Here is a 23,711-nt window from a genome sequence, read left to right as displayed (position 1 = left end):
AGTGCAGTTAATCTCTTGTGCCATGTGTTACCTGGGCCCACTACATGAAGAAGCTTATTTAATGTGAAAGGTGAACAGAATAAAAAAGAAGATGCTTGGAAAGCTGCTTTTTTTTTTCTATATTCTCAATGCAAAAAAAATACAGTCAGTGAAAAATGATTAAAAACGTTAGGGCTGGTGAAATGCAGAGGCAAAAAATTAGAAAAAATGAAGCTGGTCATGAAGACGCTTTAAGGTTTTAAAAGGAAAGTGCCTTCAAAATATGACTTTTTGTTAAAATCAAGTTTTTATGTTAAATATATTTATATATAAAAAATAAATAAAAATCACACAGGTTTTTTTTTTTTTACTGGCCACGAAGCCTAATAATAGGCATCACTTCTTGGTCAGAACAGATCATTTTTCTGCAGTTATCTGCTTATCATCACAGGCACATTATAATGACAGATAGCACTTATATATAGATAACACAGGATCAATAATTCACAATAGATGATATCACAGATTATCCACTCCCTCTGCAAAGGTCACAGGGCATGCCTAGAAAACTCTCCCATAGAAGTCAATGAGTGTCTTCCAACAGCTTAGGCAAGGTGGTTGCACCATAATCATGTTCAGGAAATAGAATAAAAAAATCTACAATCAGAAAATAAAAACAGATTAGAAAAAAAAGGATATGTGTTACTATCTTGTTTTAACTGTCATAAAAAAAAAAAAATATTTCACACATTCCCTTTAAAAATAAATACTAAATAAAGTGAGGGGCTTATTTTCTTCTACACTCCGGTTAATATGTTCTGCATCACAAAGTTTCTGATTTACTTTTCAGATGATAAGCCTTGCAGTTTCCATATATGTGGTCAGCACAACCCACTGGAGCCTAGCCGCCAAACAAGGACTACCATTGCTGAACCAAATTATTAGCTGGGCAATTTTAGGTAAGTAAGCCATTATCAGGCATTTTTATTAGGTTTGTATGGATGAAATATTAGACTGTGCTGTGAGTTAAGATGCTCATACACATAAGAGTAACCATTAGAGGAACCACTAAATGGATCCTGACATCTAGAACCATGAACTGCATGAACCTTGGACAGGCTCCTCCATCACAGTGTGCTAGCCTTTACCCTGAAATGCTGCAAATTTTCACTAAAAATCTAAAATAATTTTAAAAATAAGGAGGACATGGAAAGAAGAGTCTGCTTTGCCATTTCTCCTCATCATGATCGATTTGATTTTCAAGTCTCTCCCTACACAGAAACAAGCCAAGTCTTGTCAGTGAAGTGGAGCAGATCTCAGAGAAGCCACACGGCGGACTCTTCTCTCTGTGCCTGGACTCTTCTCTCTGTGCCTAGACTCTTCTCTCTGTGCCTGGACTCTTCTCTCTGTGCCTGGACTCTTCTCTCTGTGCCTGGACTCTTCTCTCTGTGCCTGGACTCTTCTCTCTGTGCCTGGACTCTTGTCTCTGTGCCTGGACTCTTGTCTCTGTGCCGGACTCTTGTACTCTTGTCTCTGTGCCTGGACTCTTGTCTCTGTGCCCGGACTCTTGTCTCTGTGCCCGGACTCTTGTCTCTGTGCCCGGACTCTTGTCTCTGTGCCCGGACTCTTGTCTCTGTGCCCGGACTCTTGTCTCTGTGCCCGGACTCTTGTCTCTGTGCCCGGACTCTTGTCTCTGTGCCCGGACTCTTGTCTCTGTGCCCGGACTCTTGTCTCTGTGCCCGGACTCTTGTCTCTGTGCCCGGACTCTTGTCTCTGTGCCCGGACTCTTGTCTCTGTGCCCGGACTCTTCTCTCTTGTTCTGACAACTATGTTTTCTCTGAAACCCCACAATGTTATAGAGTAAAACATAGCTCTCGGTGATGGGGACTGGATGGAAAGAACGACAGGTTCCCTTTAACATTACGACCTGAAAAGACAATTGTTACAGTAACTGTTATCTCTCTCAGTATGTTTTTATGCCACTGGAAAATGAAACATAAATGTGAAGCATAGGGACCAACTTGTATGTACAGCTGCATCTCTGAAGTAGTATGCTTATAATTGGAATGTAAGAAGCATGTATTTCCCCTTGATTTACATGCCATGTCATAATTTGGTATTTGGTTGTAAAGCAAGAGACTGAATCAGCGGCTCTTGGATATACATTAGATACAGGGTCAACCAGCGCCTGAAGGTTAACAGACTTGCTGAGTTATATTGCATCGTGAACCCATAATGTCTTTCTGCATCTGGATAGCTTAGAGCAAAGCCTGGTCTGCGAAGCTCTAAAAGATGCATTTGCTTATTATCAGTCCTACTATTGCCTGTGCTTTTTATATCTCTAAAGTATAAATGCAGGTCTACACTATGTTATAAAGAAGCAGGCACAGTGCACAAGAATATTCATTGTAGACTTTGGGCTGATAGTCTTAGGGTACTTTCACACTAGCGTTATTCTTTTCCGGCATAGAGTTCTGTCCTAGGAGCTCAATACCGGAAAAGAACTGATCAGGCATATCCCCCTGCATTCTAAATGGAGAGCAATCCGTTCAGGATGCATCAGGATGTCTTCAGTTCAGTCTTTTTGACTGATCAGGGCAGAGATAATACCGCAGCATGCTATGGTTTTATCTCCGGCCCAAAAAAACGGAACACTTGCTGGAATGCCATTCAAAATACCGGAATGTGAAAAAAAAAAATGGATGACACCAGAAAGACGGATCCGGCATTTAAATGCATTTTTAAGACGGATTAAGATCCTGATCAGTCTTAAAATGCCATCAGTTGGCATACGTTTTGACGGATCTGGGAGGCAGTTCTGCAGATGGAACTGCCTGCCGGAATCCTCTGCCGCAAGTGTGAAAGTACCCTAAGAGGATTATGATATTTGATGTAGACGGTTTAGCATGTATGTTTTGTGCAGACATTTATATAATCCTGCTCTCACACCATGTAAACGTCTGAGCTGATAGTATTAAACTGCTGTTGTTTTATTATGACGTTCCTACACTATAGGTTCACTGCCTACATTTATTTATTTACATGAATATGTTTGTTTTACAAAATATGTAAGATGTAGATCACCTCAAGGATTATGACCCACCCTAAAATGTTCCTGCCTGCTAATAATATAAAGCATCAAAAATAATATATATATTGTGGGGATTCGCTCTGGTAGGCAGGTTAGCGGATGCAGTATAGAGGCAACCACAAAGTCTTTAAAGGGTTTCTACCAGCAGATTTGGTCCTATTTAGCTGACTGACACTAGCGATGTGCTAGTGTCAGCAGTCCATAACAGTGTTCTTACTTATCATCTGTCTGCTGCCGTTCACCTTAAAAACATACTTTTATAAATATGCTAATTAGCCCCTAGGTGCTATGTGGGCGTCATTAGCACCTAGAGGGCTCCGTCCACTAACCATTTCAGCCGCCCATCGCGTCCCTCCAGCCTGCCCCGCTCCTGTTGATTGACTTGAAACTTCTCAGTATCTCGTACCAATTACCGCACCTGCACCGTGCGCTTCTGTATTCGGCGCAGGCGCAGTGAGTGAATGCCGCCCTCCTGGTGCCGGCTACCTCACTATAACGTAGTTGGCGCAGTGAGGAAGCCGACGCCGGGAGAATACAGAAGCGCACTGCGCAGGCGCGGGAATTGGTATGAGATACTGAGAAGTTTCAAGTCAATCAACAGGAGCAGGGCGGGCTGGAGGGACGCGATGGGCGGCTGAAATGGTTAGTGGACGGAGCCCTCTAGGTGCTAATGATGCCCACATAGCACCTTGCAGCAGGCAGATGATAAGTAAGAACACTGTTATGGACTGCTGACACTAGCACATCGCTAGTGTCAGTCAGCTAAATAGGACCAAATCTGGTGGTGGAAACCCTTTAAAGAGGTTGTCCGGTATCAGAGCTGAACCCGGACATACCTCCATTTTCACCCAGGCGGCCCCCCTGACTTGAGCATCGGAGCAATTCATGCACCAGTACTCTCCTTTGCCCTGCGCTAAATCGCGCAGGGCAAAGGCATTTTTTGGAGATCCGGTGACGTACCAGGGCTCTCCATGGGGCTGCCAGGAAGCCCGGTGGGGTCACCGACACTGATGGGCGGGAGTTAGCGCTGCCCTAGCCAATAAAACGCCTAGGGCAGCGCTAAAGCCTGCCCATCAGAGCCGGTGACGTCACTGAACACACTGCTGGCCTCAGGGGGGCTGCCTGGGTGAAAATAAGGGTATGTCCGGGTTCAGCTCTGAACCTGGACAACCCCTTTAACTTAAACAATTCAGTGTTTATTCACGAAGAAGACAAAACAAAATAACAGGTCCCAGTCTTGGTGTTCGCTCACACCATGGAAACTCCAAAGAACAAAACATTCACCTTGTCAGCAGTTTTTCATCAGCAGTTCCCAGCAGGCTTTAGGGGCCTGTTTTCCAGCATACTGCTCTCAGCCCTTTAGCACGGCACACATCTTCAGATCCCAAAACACAGAGACTCCACAGCCTCACTGTGATATGGAGGATAATCCACCACACCTGACAGTGCTGACTGCTTTTATAAGCCTCCGAAGACCCGGCCTGGAACGTGGGGAGAAGCCACCCACCCACACAGCACTTTGGCTACTCCCAGTAAGAGCGGCCCCGAAACAGCTTTACGGCTGAAGTGTCAGACAGCAATAATGTCATTTCCAGAAAGAAAAACGGCTCTTACCTCACCGAGGCCAGGAACCTCGGTGACGCATACCGCAATCAATGATGGCCCCTTGTTCCTTCCTACAATATATACAGGTGAAACTTGAAAAATTAGAATATCGTACAAAGTTCATTTATTTCAGTAATGCAACTTAAAAGGTGAAACTAATATATGAGATAGACTCAGTACAAGCAAAGCGAGATATTCCAAGCCTTTATTTGTTATAATTTGGATGATTATGGCTTACAGCTTATGAAACCTGTGATGTTGTGATGGATCACTGTGACCTTTACCCTTTTTCTCCTGATGCATGATGGGGGAGGAGGAGCTGTACCAGGAAGTCAGACAGTGTGTGTGAGGGGAACTGGAAGCAGACACATGAGGCTGAGAAGGGATTACATCTGATAAGGACAGAAGCTGTTGGAATAAGACTCCTCCATGTAAGAATGCCATAATGTTCTGAGTAATAAACCTTGCTCTGGTTAAGTAGTACATCGGCCTGTGTGCGTAACTTGCTGAGCAGATACCGGCAGCATTGCCAGCAGCACCTGAGAGACACAGAGTGTCCAGGGGACATAACAGTGGCGACGAGGATTGTGGATTTTAGCACACATGGCCTTCATAGGGTTTATTCAACCATTTGATCCTGCAGCTGAGTCATGGACCTCCTGGGTGGAGAGGCTGGAACAGTATATGGAAGCGAATAATGTGACTGTTGAAAAGAGAAGTGCAGTTTTTCTCACTGCATTGGGTCAAGCTGCATATGGAACCCTCAGAGACCTTGTTTCTCCAGACAAGCCAGCCTCTAAGTCCCTGCCTGAGTTAATTCAGACGCTACATACGCACTACAACCCGAAGCCGTTGGAAATCGCGGAGCGGTTTAAATTCTACGGTAGAAGGCAGCAGGCCGGGGAGGATGTAAAGACATATATCATTGCTTTACGTAAACTGGCTGCCACTTGTCAGTTTGGAGACTACCTACAGACGGCTCTCCGTGACATGTTCGTCATGGGACTTTGCGACCCAGCCATACAGAAACGTTTACTCACAGAACCCGACTTGACTCTGACGAAAGCCACTGACCTTGCTACGGTCATGGAGTTGGCAACACGGGACGCCACCCTACCGAAGGCACCACCTACAACTCCTGCAAGCCAGGGTGAGGAAATATTCCACACTGCTATCACTCAACGCTCGAGACGCCCGTCCCCTGCCACTCAGCTTAAACCTCGCCACCCTAATTCTTCTGTCTCTGGGACCCCGACTTGCTACCGTTGTGGTAACACTACTCACAGTGCGCCTGCTTGCAAGTTCAAGGATGTCGTTTGTTTTCGCTGTGGGAAGACTGGTCATATTGGGCGCGTTTGCCGCAGCTCTCACTCCCCGAACACTACCACAAAAGATAGACGTAAACAGACATTCCGTGTGGATATGGACAATAACGGTTTTAGCTCTGATGAGGAGACATGTGTCCAGCATGTTGGACTGTTTCGAGTAGCTGGGAGTACTCCGGCGATTAAAGTGGATGTCACACTCAATGGCTGTCCTGTCTCCATGGATGTTGATACAGGGGCAGCTGTGTCTGTCATTTCATGGACTGATTTAAAGGCATCGGGTCTGTCCCTGCCGCTAAAACCTACAAAGCTCACGCTACAAACCTACAGCAAGGAACTACTACAGCCCTTGGGTTATGTAAAGCCCCTTGTTACATTAGGCAACCACAGTCAAAGTCTACGCCTTTATGTTGTAAGGAATGGAGGTCCTCCGCTGTATGGAAGGGACTGGATCAAAGCCCTGGGCATGCCTCCTTTTACCATTGCCCAATGTACATTGCTTTCTAAAGTAGACCATTGGGTGGAATCCCTGAAGTCACGTTTTAAAGAGGTTTTTGAGGACTCTTTGGGCACCGTAAAAGGAAAGATGGCCCACCTCCTCTTGAAGCCTGGTGCTACACCTCGTTTTTGTAAGGCAAGATCAGTACCTTTTGCCTTGCGGAAAAAAGTGGAAGCAGAGCTGGACCACCTATTGGCTGAAAAGATCATAACGAAAGTGGATAGAAGTGAATGGGCATCACCAATTGTGCCTGTCAAGAAAAAGAATGGAGACATTAGGATTTGTGGTGATTTCAGGGTAGCTCTGAACAACCAACTTCTTGTGGATCAATACCCATTGCCTCGACTTGAAGATTTATTTGGCTCACTGGCTGGGGGGCAAAAGTTTACAAAAATAGACTTAAAGCAAGCTTACCTGCAACTGCAAGTACACCCAGATTCACGCCATCTGTTGACCATTAACACTCATAAAGGATTATTCCAGTATAACCGCATGGTTTTTGGCATAGCCCCAGCTCCAGCCAACTGGCAGCGGATCATGGATGAGGTACTGGCAGGAATACCTTTCACCCAATGTCTACTGGATGACATGCTCATCACTGGTCCCACTGATGAAGAACACAGAAAGAATGTTGAAGCTGTGCTAGGGAGACTCCAAAAGTATGGGTTACGTGTTAATCTGTCAAAATGCGAATTTCTCAAGTCTCAACTGGAGTTTTGTGCCCACACGGTGGACCGTCATGGGTTACACACTACTGAAGAAAAGGTTAAAGCCCTTACCCATGCCCCTACCCCCCGGAATGTCACCCAGCTCAGGTCCTACCTTGGCCTCCTAAATTACTACCACCGTTTCTTGCCGAACCTAGCGCACCAGCTCTACCCATTACATCGCTTACTGGATGCAAGAGCTAAATGGATATGGACAGACAAATGTGAAGAAGCTTTTCGGCTTTCTAAAGAACTCATTCTGTCTTCTCGAGTTCTGGTCCACTATGATTTAAAGAAACCCGTCATCCTGGCTTGTGATGCCTCGCCTTATGGACTGGGTGCAGTGCTTTCCCATGTCATGCCGGATGGCACGGAGCGCCCCATTTCTTTTGCCTCCAGGTCTTTAACCTCAGCAGAACAAAACTACTCCCAGATTGACAAGGAAGCTTTGGCCATTGTATGGGCCACAAAAAAATTTCACGCGTACGTCTATGGTCGGGAGTTCACACTTATCACTGACCACAAACCTCTGTTGTCAATACTGAACCCTCAGAAAGGAATTTCTACAACAACCGCATCTCGCTTACAAAGGTACGCTTTATTTTTAGGAGCTTATGCTTATTCGATCAGATACCGCTCCCATGATACCCATGGCAATGCAGATGCATTTTCCAGATTGCCACTAAGAGATGACCACCCACTAAGAGAGGTACGTGTAGTGGAAGTACACAGGCCACAATCTTGCATGTCCACCTCCCTGATTGCCAGACATACAGCCACAGATCCTTTCCTGTCTCAGATATTCTCTTATGTTCAGACTGGATGGCCAGAGAGTGTTTCAGGTGACTTTTGTCCGTACTTTGCCAGAAAATGTGAGCTTGTGACTAATGCTGGTTGCCTACAATGGGGCAATAGAGTGATTGTACCCCAGTACTTGCAATCAACCATGCTAAGGATACTGCATGAAGGCCATCCTGGTGTGGTGCGCATGAAGCAGCGGGCCCGGAGCTATGTTTGGTGGCCACAAATGGATACAGCAATTGAAGATTATGTTGCTCAATGTCCTGGGTGCTGTCAAGCCCAGCGACCCCAAAAGAGAGGAACCCTGCAACCTTGGCCATGGCCAACAGAACCGTGGTCCAGACTCCATCTTGATTTTGCTGGCCCCATCCAGGGTAAAATGTATTTGATCGTGGTAGATGCACATTCAAAATGGCCGGAGGTTTTTCAAATGCCTTCTATTACCTCAGCTGCTACCATTCTAGTCTTAAGGAAGCTCTTTGCTCAATTTGGCTTGCCTACAGCCATAGTCTCCGACAATGGAACTCAATTTACATCGCATGAGTTTCAATCCTTCCTTAGTGGTTTGGGTGTCCAACACTACAAAACAGCTCCTTATCATCCAGCTTCAAATGGGCTGGCAGAACGATTTGTGCAGTCATTTAAGAAGCACTTACTGTCCACTCTGGACCAGGTTGGACTGTCAGAAGAGAAGCTGATGGAATTCTTGATCATGTACCGTAACACGAAACACGCTACTACTGGGCTGTCACCGGCTTTTCTTATGTTTGGCAGGCATCTCCGCACCAAACTTGATTTAGTTAGTCCGCAGGAGCAGTCACCAACACCTCCTCCGCCGGGCCGTCTGGGATTCCGTGCCGGTGATCTTGTATGGTCTCAGAATTACAGAGCTTTGCCTCCTTGGCTTCCTGGCGTTATTGATGGAACTCTTGGCAGAAGAATGTACCTTGTCCGCCTGGAGGAAGGCATTTGTGTTCGGCGACACCTTTCACAATTGAGGAAACGCATTTGCCGGCCACTAGTGACAAAACCGACCCTTCTTTCTGACCACCCACCAGAGTCTACTCTGAACTCTGCTGGTGACATATGGCATGGTGTCTGGCATGATCCCACAAGTTTACACCCAAACCCTGAACCGGTTGGTGACCATATTCCTGAGGAGCCCGGACATGTGCCTGAAGTTGCAGAGACTGATTTGTCTGTGGGACGCCCACTGACCTCTCCAGTACCTTTGACTGACTTTATTCCTCCCGGTGCTGTACCTCTGCGTAGGTCTACCCGTCAAAGACGTCAAACGCCTCGCTGGCAAAGTGCTGAAATCTTACGGGACACATTGGAGGTCAGGGAACAGAGACAAAGGGCTCATGAAGTGCTGCGGAAATCACAGAACTGAGTTGGAGATACTACTTGCTGAACTGATCTCGCTTGCCTTGTTATGTTATGTGTTCAACATTTTGTTCTCTTGTTATGTTTTTTTTTTTTTTTTTGGGGGAGGAAAGGAGGTGTGATGTTGTGATGGATCACTGTGACCTTTACCCTTTTTCTCCTCATGCATGATGGGGGAGGAGGAGCTGTACCAGGAAGTCAGACAGTGTGTGTGAGGGGAACTGGAAGCAGACACATGAGGCTGAGAAGGGATTACATCTGATAAGGACAGAAGCTGTTGGAATAAGACTCCTCCATGTAAGAATGCCATAATGTTCTGAGTAATAAACCTTGCTCTGGTTAAGTAGTACATCGGCCTGTGTGCGTAACTTGCTGAGCAGATACCGGCAGCATTGCCAGCAGCGCCTGAGAGACACAGAGTGTCCAGGGGACATAACAAAACCCCAAAGTCACAATCTCAGGTCCCCTTTGCTCAGGGGGTATGGATTAATTAGCTGACTAGAGTGTGACACTTTGAGCCTAGAATATTGGACCTGTTCACTAAATTCAAATTTTAAGCTGCATTAATGCAATTCCTGCCAAAAACCTTTTTTTTATTGTCACATGTACATTTCAAAATATCAGATCAGTGGAGTCCGCTCATATTTTTCCATTCACATAACCATATGTGGACTGTTTTTTTGCGGAACAAGTTGTACTTTCCAATTACACCATTTAATATTGCATACGACGTAGTGGGGAGCTGGAAAAAAATTCCAAATGGGGATGAAATTGGAAAATAACACAGTTCTACCACAGTTCTATAAGTTTAGTTTTTTTAACATTTCCTATGCGCTAAAACTAACCGGTTACTTTCATTCTACGGATCAGTATGATTACTACTATACAACATTTGTATAGTTTTTTCGCATTTTAATAATGAAAAAAATTAAAACATTGAAAAAAATTAGTTTTTTTTTTCATCGCCATATTCTGACCCCTATAAAAAAAAAATTAGTTATGTGTACGGAGCTGAGTTAGGGCTCATTTTTTTACAGGGTGATCTGTATTTTTTATTTATACTAATTTGAGGAGTGTATGACTTTTTGTTCACTTTTTATAAAAAAAATTGTTGGAGGCGACCAAAAATCTGTGAATCTACCATTTTTTTCCATTTTGCCGTATGGGATAAATATTTTTAGGTTTTAAAAGTATGGGCATTTTTGCATGTGGCAATGCCAATGATGTTTATTTTTTATTGCTTATGTATTTTGATTTTGAGAAAAGGAGAGTGGATTAGAATTTTTATTACCATTTTTTTTAACTTTTTTTTATTTACATTTTTTTTATAGTTCTCATAGGGAACGTTAACAGTCAGTCATCAGCTTGCTTCTCTCATAGATCCCAATGAATTAACATTGGAGTCTGTGAAAATTATATTATGTCCTATGACGCTCTGCAACAGGCAGGGTCTCTATATCAACTTGTGTGCATCAGCCTTGGATCATTGAGGAGGACTAAGGCTGCCACACACACCATTCAGCTCTCCCGTACACACACGGAAACGCTAGCTCCCAGATGCAGTGGTCACATTTGACCACGGCATCTGAGGGGTTAACTGTATGCGATCGTCGTTATCGTCGATCAAATACATTAGTCCCAGGTGTTTGCTGTTTAAAACATGTATGGCGCTGGACGGGATTGTTGTTCAAATTTAATTCAGCATAAAATACTAGATACAAAAATGCTTCAGTTGTGAGCTATTCACTTTGCTACATTATAATGGTGCACTCCCTGCTGATTCATCTGTATTGCAGTGTGCACATCTACCTATTTAGGTTTCATCCTTTAACCCCATAAGCACTGGGTCAATTTTTGTTTTTGTTTTTCCCTTTTCACCTTCCAAAAGCTAGAACTTTTTAAAATTCTCGTTCACATAGCCATACGAGGGCCTATTTTTGGAGGGTCAGTTATTTTTTAATGGCACCATTTAATTTACCATATTTTGTTTTGGAAAACGGGAAAACAATTCTATGTGGAGTGAAACAAAAAAAGAGACTGGATATTAAGGAGCTCACTACAACCATACCAAATGTGTATAGTTTTATATTTTACTTCTTTAAAAAAAAAATTTTTAACCTTTTAAAAAGATTTTTCTTTGCATCGCCACTTTTCTGACGCACATTAATTCCGTCTACAGAGCTGTATGAGAGCTTGATTTTGCAGGAAGGACTGTAGCTTTTAATAGTACCATTTTGAGGTATTTTTATTTTCCCATTATGGCGTTCACCGCGCTGGAAAAATATTTTGATATTTTCATACATTGAAGTTTTTAGGATGTGGCAATGCCTGTTATGTTTATTTTTTACTGTTTATTTTAATATGTAAAGTTTGGAAAGGGAAAGCTTGAATTTTTATATTTTTATGTTTTACTTTATTTTTTTATTTATTTTTGCTGTAATTTTGAGTCAACTTTTAGGTGACTTGAACATATTATATTCTGATCACATGTCCCATAGACTATAAAAGAATGCTATTCCAATCTATTGGAATTTCACTGGCTGCCTGTGAAGCCATGCCTCACGCACGGTTTTTCAGGCAGCTAACCATGACAGGCCTTGGAACCTTCATAAAGCCCTAGGCTGTCATAGCAACCAATCGGAGCACAAGCAATTTTGCCATGGGGGGATCCAATCGTAGGACAGAAGGAATCCCCTCTCTCTTTCTAACCCCACGGGTGACGCCCTTGCTATTGACAGGCATCTGAGGGGTTAAACAACCGTGTTTGACATCATGCAGCGAGTTTAGCTTTTGAACTCGCTCTATTCAACCATACATGTATGATATTATGCGTTAAGGGGTTGTTAACTTCCATCAGCCAAATCTAGTGTTAGAAGCTGTGACAGTTACATGGAGAGAGCTGTAGCAGAAAGGACACACCTCCTAAGAAAGGACACGCTCCCTGAGCTGCCAGCCTGAAGAGAATTTAGCAGAGCAAATGGAGAAATGATTGTTGAGAACTCTGGATCTATGTGAGGTACCGGGCTGGTTCTAGCTTTATTAGAAAAAGATTGTCATGTACTATATGATGTCTGATTTTAATTTTTTACATCAATCGTGGCATATCCCATTTAAGTTATGCTGGCACAATATATTTTTGTATGCTATGACCTATTAAGTACGGATAACAGAAGTATACTGTAGCAGAGTTACTGAGTAGGTGCAATTAAAGGGGATAGCCCATGACTAGTGTAACAAATTAAAACCAAACGTCATATAGTACATGATAATCTCTTTCTAACAAAGCCAGAACCAGCCCTGTACCTCACAAGGATCCAGAGATCTCCCCATTCATTGCTCTGCTAGATTGATATCAGGCTGAAAGCTTAAGGGGAGTGTCATTTCTGTTGCAGTTTAAGGGGCGTGTCCATTCTGCTGCACCTCTCTCCCAATCACAGCACAAGAGGCAGTTGAAGGATGAAACTGAGCATGTGCGGTCAAAGAAATAAGAAAAATTAAGAAACGGCAGTTGGCGCTATACAGATACATTTTATTGAATAACTATGTGGCTATACTAAATTCAGATCCAGGTGCTGGTTTGAAAACTGTAGAATATTTTTTTGTGTGACAACCCCTTTAAACCACTAAACCACCTCCAATTATGAATAAGTGGTGCTGAAAAGAAAACCTTTTCTGTTTCCTTGGCATGACTTGTTATATCACATGATCTCTCAGACAGTCAATAGCTGTAATTTCATATGTTTTTGAAACTTTAATGCTACTTCTGCTTTATTTGAGCAGCACATCGTAAATGAGTATACTGTACTGTATGTCACCGTTTTACGAAACTGATATATCATACATGCTAATATTATAATACAGGAGTAAGAAGCTCATATCCACTTTATATTATTTTTTTTTGTGATATTTCCAAAAACTATTACTTCTATTTTGTATTTTTCTAACATATTGAGGAAAGGACTGCAATATGAAAAATGTTTATTTTAATTTGAGATTCAGCATAGGACATGTGTATGTCAGCTACAAACAGATGTTAATGTGATAACAACAACCCAGGGGTTGTCTAGTTTAGACAAGCTCTTATATATTGGGCTAATAAAGGGGGCATACCCACCTTAGACCTCTAGGGATTAGAAAGAATTTAGTCAAGCACTTCCGCCTCTAGGAACAAATGAAAAATAATCCATGATCATTGATTTTTGTGGATGACCTGTAGTGCTTAAAAATTAACGCATCAACTACCCTACAAAATAAGCTGTGTAGGGAAACAACCCAGGATTGGCTGGTGAGATTTCCAAACCAGACAACGCCTTTAAAGAGTAGCTGTCATGTTTTCATTCAAAAATTTTTAGCATGTTATTGCTGCTGCAGCATTATGCATAAAGCACTCTTTAGTTTCTTCACTTACCGCTGTTTTCCTTGAGCTTTTCCCTTAGTTACAGCTGTTTCGAATACTACAATATGAAGATCTTCTCAAGATGGCTCCTTTGCCAGTTCTCTGAGGCCAAAACTGCTTACCCTCTCTTCACATACATACCTGCTGTAGCCTGCAGCTTCCTGCTAGCCAATCAGATTAGATTACTGAGAGACACGCCTCCTCACTCTGAAGCCTAATGCAGACATGGAGTGTGAAGGACCGCCCCTCCGTCTTCTGTTTATACCTAAAGGGAAGACAGAAAGCTTTAACAACCCTAGTGATAACATAAAGAAAACAATGAAAGAAAATAATAATAAATATTGATTTAAATGAGTCACACCTCTGCACTTAGGGAAACGGATAGGAAGGTGCGGGCCAAATATAATATCCTATGGGCTCTGACCCTCAAACTGGCCCTAACTCTATAATGCCCTGCCTAAGAACGAAATGGCTGCCCCAATAGGATTGACTCATTTAAATCAATATTTATTATTATTTTCTTTCATTGTTTTCTTATGTTATCACTAGTTATTTGGGGTTATTTTAATGATATATAATATAAATATAAAGGCTATGTTGTAGGGGTGGTAGTCTGTGCCTGCTGAATCCTTTTTTAGAAAACCTCTCGGCACAAAGAACACTGAAGCTGTGATGTCTCTTCTAAATCATGCTGCATTTTACAGTGCATTTTCCAAAAATAACATAGCGTAAGTCTATTCTTCTTCTGCCACTCAACAAGCCGGGTTTCGCTCCTTATTGCTGACGGTAAAAAGCAATTAGCGAGCAGAAACATGGTGTAATCACGTTAAGCCAAATGTGGTATGCCTCTTGCTGTTAGGGAACTGTTATTGAATGAGACAGCTCTGTCTTCTTTCTGAGAAAGGTATGCAAGAATTTTACAGCATTTATCTGATTTCCCATATGTTTTCCATCAAGTCAGTCCACTTGGCTCGGGTGAAGCAGAAGTAAATAAGGAGGGAGATTTATGGCCTGCTTTTTGTGTAATTGCCGATCTGCCTAATGTTTGGCAGAGATGATGTAATGAAATGTCATGTGCTCTAATAACACGGCTCTCTCTCTCTTTTTGTTTTCAGCTCTTTCCTTAGTTGTGCCATTACTTAGTGCCACGTTCCTGTTCCAGCGGCTCCTGAGCCTTTTCCTCTCTTTCATGTCCTCCTACCTGCTGCTTAGTACAGGGTAATGTGTTTTTCATTGTTGGAATGTTTCATTTGTTTTGAGCCATACTGCCAATTTTAGACTCTAACTCAGTATGTGAGCTCAGAAACAGTTGTGTCATTCATTGTAAGTTTTCCTAACTGTGTATGGTGTCCTATGCCCTCCTAATTGTAGCGTGTACATTGTGATTGTCAGACATTTATTTACCTATTGGATATCAAAATTGTGAACTTTTTTTTATTTTGGTTTTGAGTGGAGATAAGCCACCACCATTGGTGTCTGGCAACGGCCTACTCCCTTGACCCTATTCATTAAGGTCTTTTGGGAAGAGAGGGATGCAAATGAGCTCTTAACAAGCTCCGCCTCTGATGCCACCAGATGTAAGGCAGCTATCCTATAAGTCAATGCTCGACCCTTTAAATAGACCTTGAGACATGACTCGGATATTAAATGAGCAAGCGCCTCATCTGCAGACAGCTGTTTCAGGATGCTAGGCCTCTCGCCCCGTTAAGCCAGTACTCACTGCTCTGCACTGCTGAGGGGCAAAGTCAGGATTTATTAGTTACTATCTCTCCTTGGGGAGAGCGCGCCTTAATTGGCGTGAGGAGACTTGTAGGCCTTACATGCTCCTCTGGAATTCTGGGAAGAAAGGGATGCAAATTAGCTCTTAAGCTCCGCCTCTAATGCCATCTCTCAATGAGGAGAGATAGTACCCCCCAAATCCTGACTTAGGCCTCTCACCCAGTTAAAGGGAGTCTCTCACCACATTTGAGCATATTAGACTGATCAAATAGCGTTATATGTGCCACCGAGAACTTAAAAACGGTACCTTTGTTGTATCTAATGGAGTTTTCTTTCAGCCAAAAATGAACTTTGTAGATTCTGTAAATGCGCCCTCTCAAGTGCCCAGGGCGGCGTCTCAATCGTCCGAGCCCCAGGCAGCACCTCCTCAACGGCTCATAACCCCGCCCTCCGTGTGCCTCTGCCCGCTTGTTTACTCTCCTCCTCTCTCCTTTTCCACTTCGGGTGCGCGGTCAAATTCGTAGAGGGCGCAGTGGAAAAGGAGAGAGGAGGAGAGTAAACGGGCGGGCAGAGGCACACGGAGGGCGGTGTTATGAGCTGTTGAGGAGGTGCTGCCTGGGGCTCGGATGATTGAGACGCCGCCCTGGGCACTTGAGAGGGCGCATTTACAGAATCTTACAAAGTTCATTTTTGGCTGAAAGAAAACTCCATTAGATACATCAAAGGTACCGTTTTTAAGTTCTCTGTGGCACATATAACGCTATTTGATCAGTCTAATATGCTCAAATGTGGTGACAGACTCCCTTTAAAGGGTTTCTGTCACCAGAATTAATTGCACGATTGCCGCAACCCCTTCAAAAAGATGATCGGCAGAGGTACCGGGAGTCGGACCCCGACTGATCTGATATTGAGGACCTATCCTGAAAATAGGTACTCAATATCATTGCAGCGCACAAGTCCTTTAAAGAGGGCCTGTAAGTTCGCCAGACATGTTTGTCGTAGTAAATAATTGCATTCCTCATAATGTAACCGTTCTAGAACTTCTTGTCCCTCTGTTATTCCTTCTAAAGAATATAAGAATAAATGTAGCCCAGTTGTCATTTTTTTCATAGATTTAATTCAAAGAGTAGTAACAGAAGAGCTGCACAGCGCAAAGTTCTAAGAAAAAATGCTCCAAAATTGTTATTTTAATGGGAAGTATTTACTAGCATGCCAGGAGAGGTGACAGATATGCCTTAAAGGGGTTGTCTCGTCTGAGACAATGGGGGCATATCACTAGGATATCCCCCCATTGTCTAATAGGTGCGGGTCCCACCGCTGGGACCCGCATCTATATCGAGAACGTAGCGGGCCAAAGTGTTGGCTGGAGGACCCCGGTTCGGGCCACCTCCAAGCACTCTCCCCATAGAAGTGAGATGGAGCACACCACGCATGACCAGTTACTGCTCCCATTCACTTCTATAGGCCCGATGTAAATAGCCGAGCCAGCTAATTTCAGTGCCCCCATAGAAATGAAGGGAGGGCGGCTGTGCATGCGCAATGCGCCCCCCACCACTTTCAGGGCTCCAGTTTGGAGATAGGCGATATGCCCCCATTGTCTCAGATGAGAATACCCCTTTAATGATAGATCTGTCACCCACTGCTGCATAAAAGTCTTATTAAACTTGCACTTGCACCTCAGTTTATTCCAATGGCCTGCAACTGTTACATGATTCTTGCCATTAAAACTGCCTTGATTCAGAGTCTCTGTGTGGCCTAGACATTAAAGGAGTTGTATAAAAAAAAATAAAAACTCCTGCGTTTTATCCAGAAACAGCGGCACAGTTTTTCATGATCAGTAGTGAACCATTTGCTCCCGAATCATTGCCCTGTCTTTCGGGTCAGGTAACTAATTGCTGCGATTCCAGACACAGCCAATGGACAAAAGTGAATCTTTTGGGGAAATAAAGGGGATCCCCAGTAAAGATCATGCAGCAATTGTGTGTTTCCTTCAGTTTCACCCCTCACATGTTATGATCCTCATCATTCACTTCTTTTCACTGCTCTTATGCATACAATGACATCTACCGGTATTTTCCATTCATTGATCTTAAGAGGCTATGTTCACATGACTTACATCCGCTGCGGATTCCACCACGTGAATGTCATGCACAGTTTCTTATTGGCTTCAGTCAGACAAACTATAAGTACATGCTCACACTTTTTTACACAGCAGTTTTCAAATATGCTTTTTTCAAGCGCATATTAACTGGGTTCCCAGTTGAAGTCAATTGGAGGGGCTATGGGTATTTGGCACTTTTTGGTGGCTTTTCCGCCACCAAAACCCTCTCTGTTCTAAAGTCAGCTCAGCCTGCTGATCTGCCACTGGGTTTGTTGACCCGGATTTTACCTGTGGGAACATTGCCTGGTTAATACAGACTGGCACTTATACATGTCAGCTGTAAGGGTTGGTGGTCTCTGGAGTACTGTATTTGCTGGTCATTTGATTTAGGCCAGACTGAAGTCTACCGAGTCAGTCGACACTCGGTCCTAGTTCCGCGCTGCAATCCCAGAAAACGATTGCTGAACATAATGCATGTCCTTTTAATTCAGTACAAGAGCATTTTGTTCATTCTTCATGGTGCTGATTTGTGTGCTGTGTGCAGGTTTATGATCCCATTTACAAAAAGACTTACGGCATCAGGAATGTTTCCCGGTTTGAGTCTTGCATTGTTGTTCACAATCATTCTAGCCTTTGTACCTTCTCTTTTAACATAGGTATGAAGCCTTTTTCCCTGTGGCGCTGTCATGTTTAATGTTTGTGTGGATATTTATAGAGCAGGAAACTCTAGTAAATCAAGGGCTTTCATTCAAGCAAAAGGTAAGAATTCTGTATAATAATCATTTATATTGTTCTAATGTATTCTCCCGTGACACTAGTCGGGAATAGTAAGCATAAAACAAATATTGGCCTCCTAAGTGACAGGGCATTTTATAAATAATTCTCTGTTGGGTCATGCTTGGTGACATGTTATGTAACTGCATATCAAATTCTCACAGGGAGTGTATAGAGCAGTTTAGGAGCTGAGCCCTCTCCATACACTGCAGATTCCAGATCTATACTGCTGACACTCACCCACAGGGACCAGGATCGGAGGATTGGTCAATAGTGACCGTGGCATCTGAGCAATTGGTCAGACGAACGGGGCTCCCTTTGACCCCCAATCGTCACTCTTCCCTTGTGCAGTTTTCTGGCGCAAATGAAGACTGAGTTGCCATAGATTTCATCCTGGCGCATGGATTGCCGGAGGCTGTCCTTAATTTATGATAATGCATGTGCCTCATCATAAATTAGGTGCATTGACCGTGGTTGAACTGGTTGGAGACAGAATCGAGGAGCATGTGCCTCCCTATAAGGGACTCTGCAAGCACATCTCCTCTTCAGTAACCACCTATTTGTGCCGTTCATCCTATATTGGATGCCACGTTTGCTTAATTTGTTAGGAACTATGTCTTACTCAGCATTTGCCTAATATTTTGCTGCTTTAGCCTGCTCTTCTCCTGTCTTGCTGGCAGAGTTGGTCATGCCCTCGCGGGAACTTGACCCTTTTTATAGATCACACTTACTATTCAAGTCAGGTCTGCCTAACGCCTATCATTTTCCTTACTGCTTGTTCAATTTCGCTACTGTACCTATACTATACTTACATCAATGTACTGTATATGCCTCCTCGATTGTTGGGCTTGTGCCCGCATAATGTTCTTGTCTTTTTTACCATGCTTGTCGTGATAAATAAAGATTTGTTAAAAAAAAAAAAAATTTGGTGCATCTTCCAGCAGCACCAGGTCCCACGATTATTGCCAATATACAGAGCAATAACCCACAAGTATGATATTAGTTACACAGAAATATTTGTGTGCAACAAATATCATACCTCTGGGTTATTGCTCTGTATATTGGCAATAATGGTCGGGCCTGGTTCACACTGGTAATTTTTATGCTGTCTAGGATAAAGTAAATATAACTTCTATGTCTATTTTTGACACTAGTAAAAATTGATTTTAGTAATGTTGTGATTGATCATCCCTTACATGCCTATGAATTGGGAAGGAGAGAGGAGTGAGCAATAGCTGAGTGAGATAGGACTCCACCAGAGACACCAAAGAAACTGCTGCAGCTAAATAGCACGTTTCTGTCTCAGCCCAATTGTTTTGTTCACATCCATACAGGTCAGCACTTGTCTGTAATGTCATCCATGATCCTGGGGCCGCTTCTGAGTGAGTAAGAGAAGGTTAAGAAGCACATTCTCCTCTACTCTTTGTGTGCAGTGGATGGCATCTAGTGTCCACCCACCAGGACTGGGAAAATGTCAAACTAGATATTCAGCTTATATTCAGCTTATAGAGGAGAAAACTGCTAAAAAGTTCCAAATACAGGTCATGCAGAATAAAGGACAGAAATACTGGTATCCATCATGTACAAACTGTGCTATTGACTAAAGGAGGTTTTTATATTAATGACCTATTCTAAGGATAGGTCATCATTGCATTATGGTAGGGGGGAGGATTATAAATACTAACACTACAGGGGGCATAATAACACATGGGTACTACGGACTATGGACCTTTCTACTTTTTATGCCGTAACAGATGGGCACTACGTGGGGCTTTATAATACAGTATTATACAGGGGGGACTACAGGGGGCATTATAATACAGAGGGCATTATAATGCACGCCGGAGAACTACAGGGGATATTATAATACAGAGGAACAACAGGGAGTATTATACATATGGGCTTTACAGGGGCCATTATAATACAGAGGGCACTACGGCGGGTCATTATATCTACAGGCATGACTGCAGCAGGGCTTTATAAATACTGGGTCTACTACAGGGGGCTTTATAAATTCCTGGAACTACTATGGAGGTATTTTTGGTGACACAATAGGGGGCCTTATTACTATTATGAGCTCTATAGGGGGTGCCTTATAGATTTGCCTTACTACTGCTGGGGGCTCTTAAGGGGGGGGTGCCTCATAGAGAGGCCTTGTTACCGCTGGGGCACTATAGTAGGAGCTTATTTTTACTAGGGGCCCTATGGGGGCATTGTTAATACTGAGGGTACTGTGGGGGCGTTATTATTACCGCACACAATATGGAGGGCATTACTACTACTAAAGGGGGGTCACGCTTGGGGAGCATTTTTACTATTGGGGTACTGTGGGTGACAATTGAGGGCAGTGTGGGAGTATGCCGGGAGCTATCTGTATGGTGCTGTTATTTTTGCAATATAGTATTTGGGGGCATTGGGGAGGACAGCAGAGACAGTATTGGGGGTAGAAGCAGGATAGCAACGTTGGGACACCGGATGATGGAAGAGTGAGGATCTTAAAATGTCTGTGTGGCAAACTCTGCATAGATGATATAAGGCTGAAAGAAATCATCAAGGTGGTCTGATCTTTGAATGTAAAAGAGGAGGAAAGAGAATCTCTACAGAAGAGACATTATTGGATGGTAATAGGTATATAGTGCTGTATTCTCCTGCATGGGTGGTCTGGAAACTTAAAGTGGACTTGAAAAAATAAATAAAAGTGGTGCTGTGTTGTAGGCGGGTTCAAAGCTGGGCCAACACAAGTACTGTAGGTGGGGCAGCAATACCCCAGTGCAGTAAAAAAAGATGGCGATAGTTGAATTCAGGAGGGCCGTTGCGACCGCTGACCAGGTGCCTGATGTTCTTATAGCATTAATTAATGCTGAGAGTATCCAATCGTTATGTACCGAGCTGGCAGCAGTGAGGAGGGCTCTGGTGCCCCCCTGGGCATCGCCACACTGGGAAATTTCCTTTTGGGGGACTATGGCCAGGGCGCCCTTGTTTTGTATCTCTGTATGTAATTTCCATCCACATATGGTTTTAATAGTAGGACTGGGGGGAGGGGTTGGATTCAGATTTTAGGGGACAGATGGCAGGCAGCGGAAAGGCTAGGTACACCCATGAGAATATGCCTTATAAATATCAAATGTTGACTGCCTAGAAGGTTTAAAAAATTAAGGTGCCCATACAGCTTCAACGATTGTCAACTAAACACTCGTTTGGCTGACATCTATTTCTCCGGACTCCCCCATACATATACTCTTGGTTCATTCTGAGCTTGTATGTTTTCAATGGGGCTAGAGGAAAAAGCTGCTGCCAGTACACCCATAGTGGTGGCTTATCTCCTGAGAGAACAAAGGGTTTGGGTTTTGAAATTAAAAGTACCTAATCCTTTTCTTCCCTCACGTCATCCGCCATTCTGGCTGCCTGCAGCTGCAACTAGAGGGTCCGTGGGAAAAATCGCACTGCTCTCAATCAACAGAATCCGATCCAGCCAGTCCAAAATACATGGAAAGTTTCCTGACCTGGTCAATCACTGGTTTGCTAGGTGTGGACTTCAAACCGAACTCTGCTCCTATATCCTGTATTCGACCAGAAAAGGAGCAAAGAATAGTGAAGTACGGCAACCACCACTGTTTATTGTACTTACTCAATTTTATAAAATCTTAGGCATGTAATCATTAGAACTGGCTTCCCATGTGGGAACATGACGAAAATTGGGCAATGTAATACAGTAATTTTACTAGAAATCTAGACAAGGCAGGGTAGTAACACGATACACTGTACACCCAGTTAAGGGTCTGTTTGCATCTCCTGTACTGGTTTTTTACTACACCATTTCCCAGAGACTGTAATAATTTATGACCTTTATGTCTGTTGACTTCTATTTGTTTCAGCTTCCGTAGAGCGTACAGACACAGCTATACTCTCTATACTTAGGACATAGGTGTTTTCCTCCAATATGGCAGCCCCAAGAAAAGTTTTAGAAATGAACAAATACATAAAAGATTGCAACATGTAAAAAAACAAGAGCAGAAGTCGCAAATTGGGGCAGGATCGTGGCTTATGCTCTGTGATAAATTTGGTGTATCTTGCTAAAAATGTTAGAGGCTTTTCTCTTTCTTATGCCACCTCTTGGTTGGCTTACTTTACGCCAATATTCTGTGCAATGGCACATTTGTAAGCCATGCGCCTTCCTTAGTTGTGCTAGAACAGACATTGTCTAATGAAGTAAAAAAAAGCATCTAAAACACAGAGTAAGGCTCCATTCACACATCCGCAATTCTGTTCCGCATTTTCCGGAACGAAATTGCGGACCCATTCATTTCTATGGGGCCACACTATGTGCTGTCCGGATCGAAAATGCAGATCCGCACTTCCGGGTCCGCAATTCAGTTCCCGAAAAAAATACAACATGTTCTATTCTTGTCCGCAATTGCGGACAAGATTAGGTATTTTTTTGTTATAGTGCCGGCAATGTGCTATCTGCAAAATGCGGAACGCACATTGCCAGTGTCTGTGTTTTGTGGATCCGCAAAACACATACGGATGTGTGAATGGACCTATTGTGTGCATGAGCCCTAAATCTAGGACAAAACATTTATGCAAATTGCATTTAATTTAGTAAGTCGCCCCCCTCCTATCCTGGAAGGAGTACAAAGTGCATCATTAACTGCCCCAAAAAACTGAGTGTCACACCTCCCTTAGTGTTCCATGCCTAACTCCTTTGAACAACAGTTTTCTCAGAATGGAGCTTGATAGCAGGATCCAACACATAACATTCCTGAGACAAGGTTCGCTTGCACTTGGAAATTTTGGTCACGGTTTTGCTAATTTCCAAGCAAATGTAACAATAATTGGCCAGTGCCAATGCGAGAAAATACATCACTATTCTAGATCGTTAGGATTTTTACACCAGCATGGCTAATAAAGATCAGAGATAGTAACAGTCGACACCATCTTTAAATGTAAATATGGCTACATTTAGGCAGGGCTTCCTGGTTCAGGGCTCTTGGGTAACATTGATGCTCCCTACACTGATCGATCTGATGGGAAGGTCTGACAGTTCCTTGCCACTTGCCAATGTTATATACAAATAGTTGTAAATGGTTTCAGGTACCTTGTTGTACCACCCAAAATGTAAAACAAATAACATTTAAAGGGTTTGAATAGTAATGTGACATTCATACATACAATGGCAGCAGATAAAAGATGCATAATTGTGTTTCTCTTTTCTCTGCATGCAAATTAGTTCTCTTTCCAAAAGGAGAAAGTCCGTGGCTCTAGTGCATGGGTGGCCAACCTAACAGACACAAAGAGCCAAAAAAAATAAAAAATGTATGACTACCA

The 23,711-nt window shown here is 43.2% G+C and overlaps 1 protein-coding gene across 3 annotated transcripts in view; it reads left to right on the top strand.

Moving 5' to 3' along the window:
• PIGN (phosphatidylinositol glycan anchor biosynthesis class N) overlaps positions 1-23,711 on the top strand; it is a 306,078-nt gene that overhangs the window by 226,242 nt on the left and 56,125 nt on the right. For all 3 annotated transcript variants that reach the window (XM_044295070.1, XM_044295067.1, XM_044295069.1), the window contains exons 20-22: positions 830-938; positions 14,905-15,007; positions 18,266-18,368. In XM_044295070.1, the coding sequence (XP_044151005.1) occupies positions 830-938; positions 14,905-15,007; positions 18,266-18,368 (315 nt within the window). The remainder of the gene's footprint in view (positions 1-829; positions 939-14,904; positions 15,008-18,265; positions 18,369-23,711) is intronic.

The sequence above is a fragment of the Bufo gargarizans genome, chromosome 5 (assembly GCF_014858855.1).
Source record: "Bufo gargarizans isolate SCDJY-AF-19 chromosome 5, ASM1485885v1, whole genome shotgun sequence".
NCBI lineage: Eukaryota > Metazoa > Chordata > Amphibia > Anura > Bufonidae > Bufo > Bufo gargarizans.
This window is presented reverse-complemented; position numbering and strand designations above follow the sequence as displayed.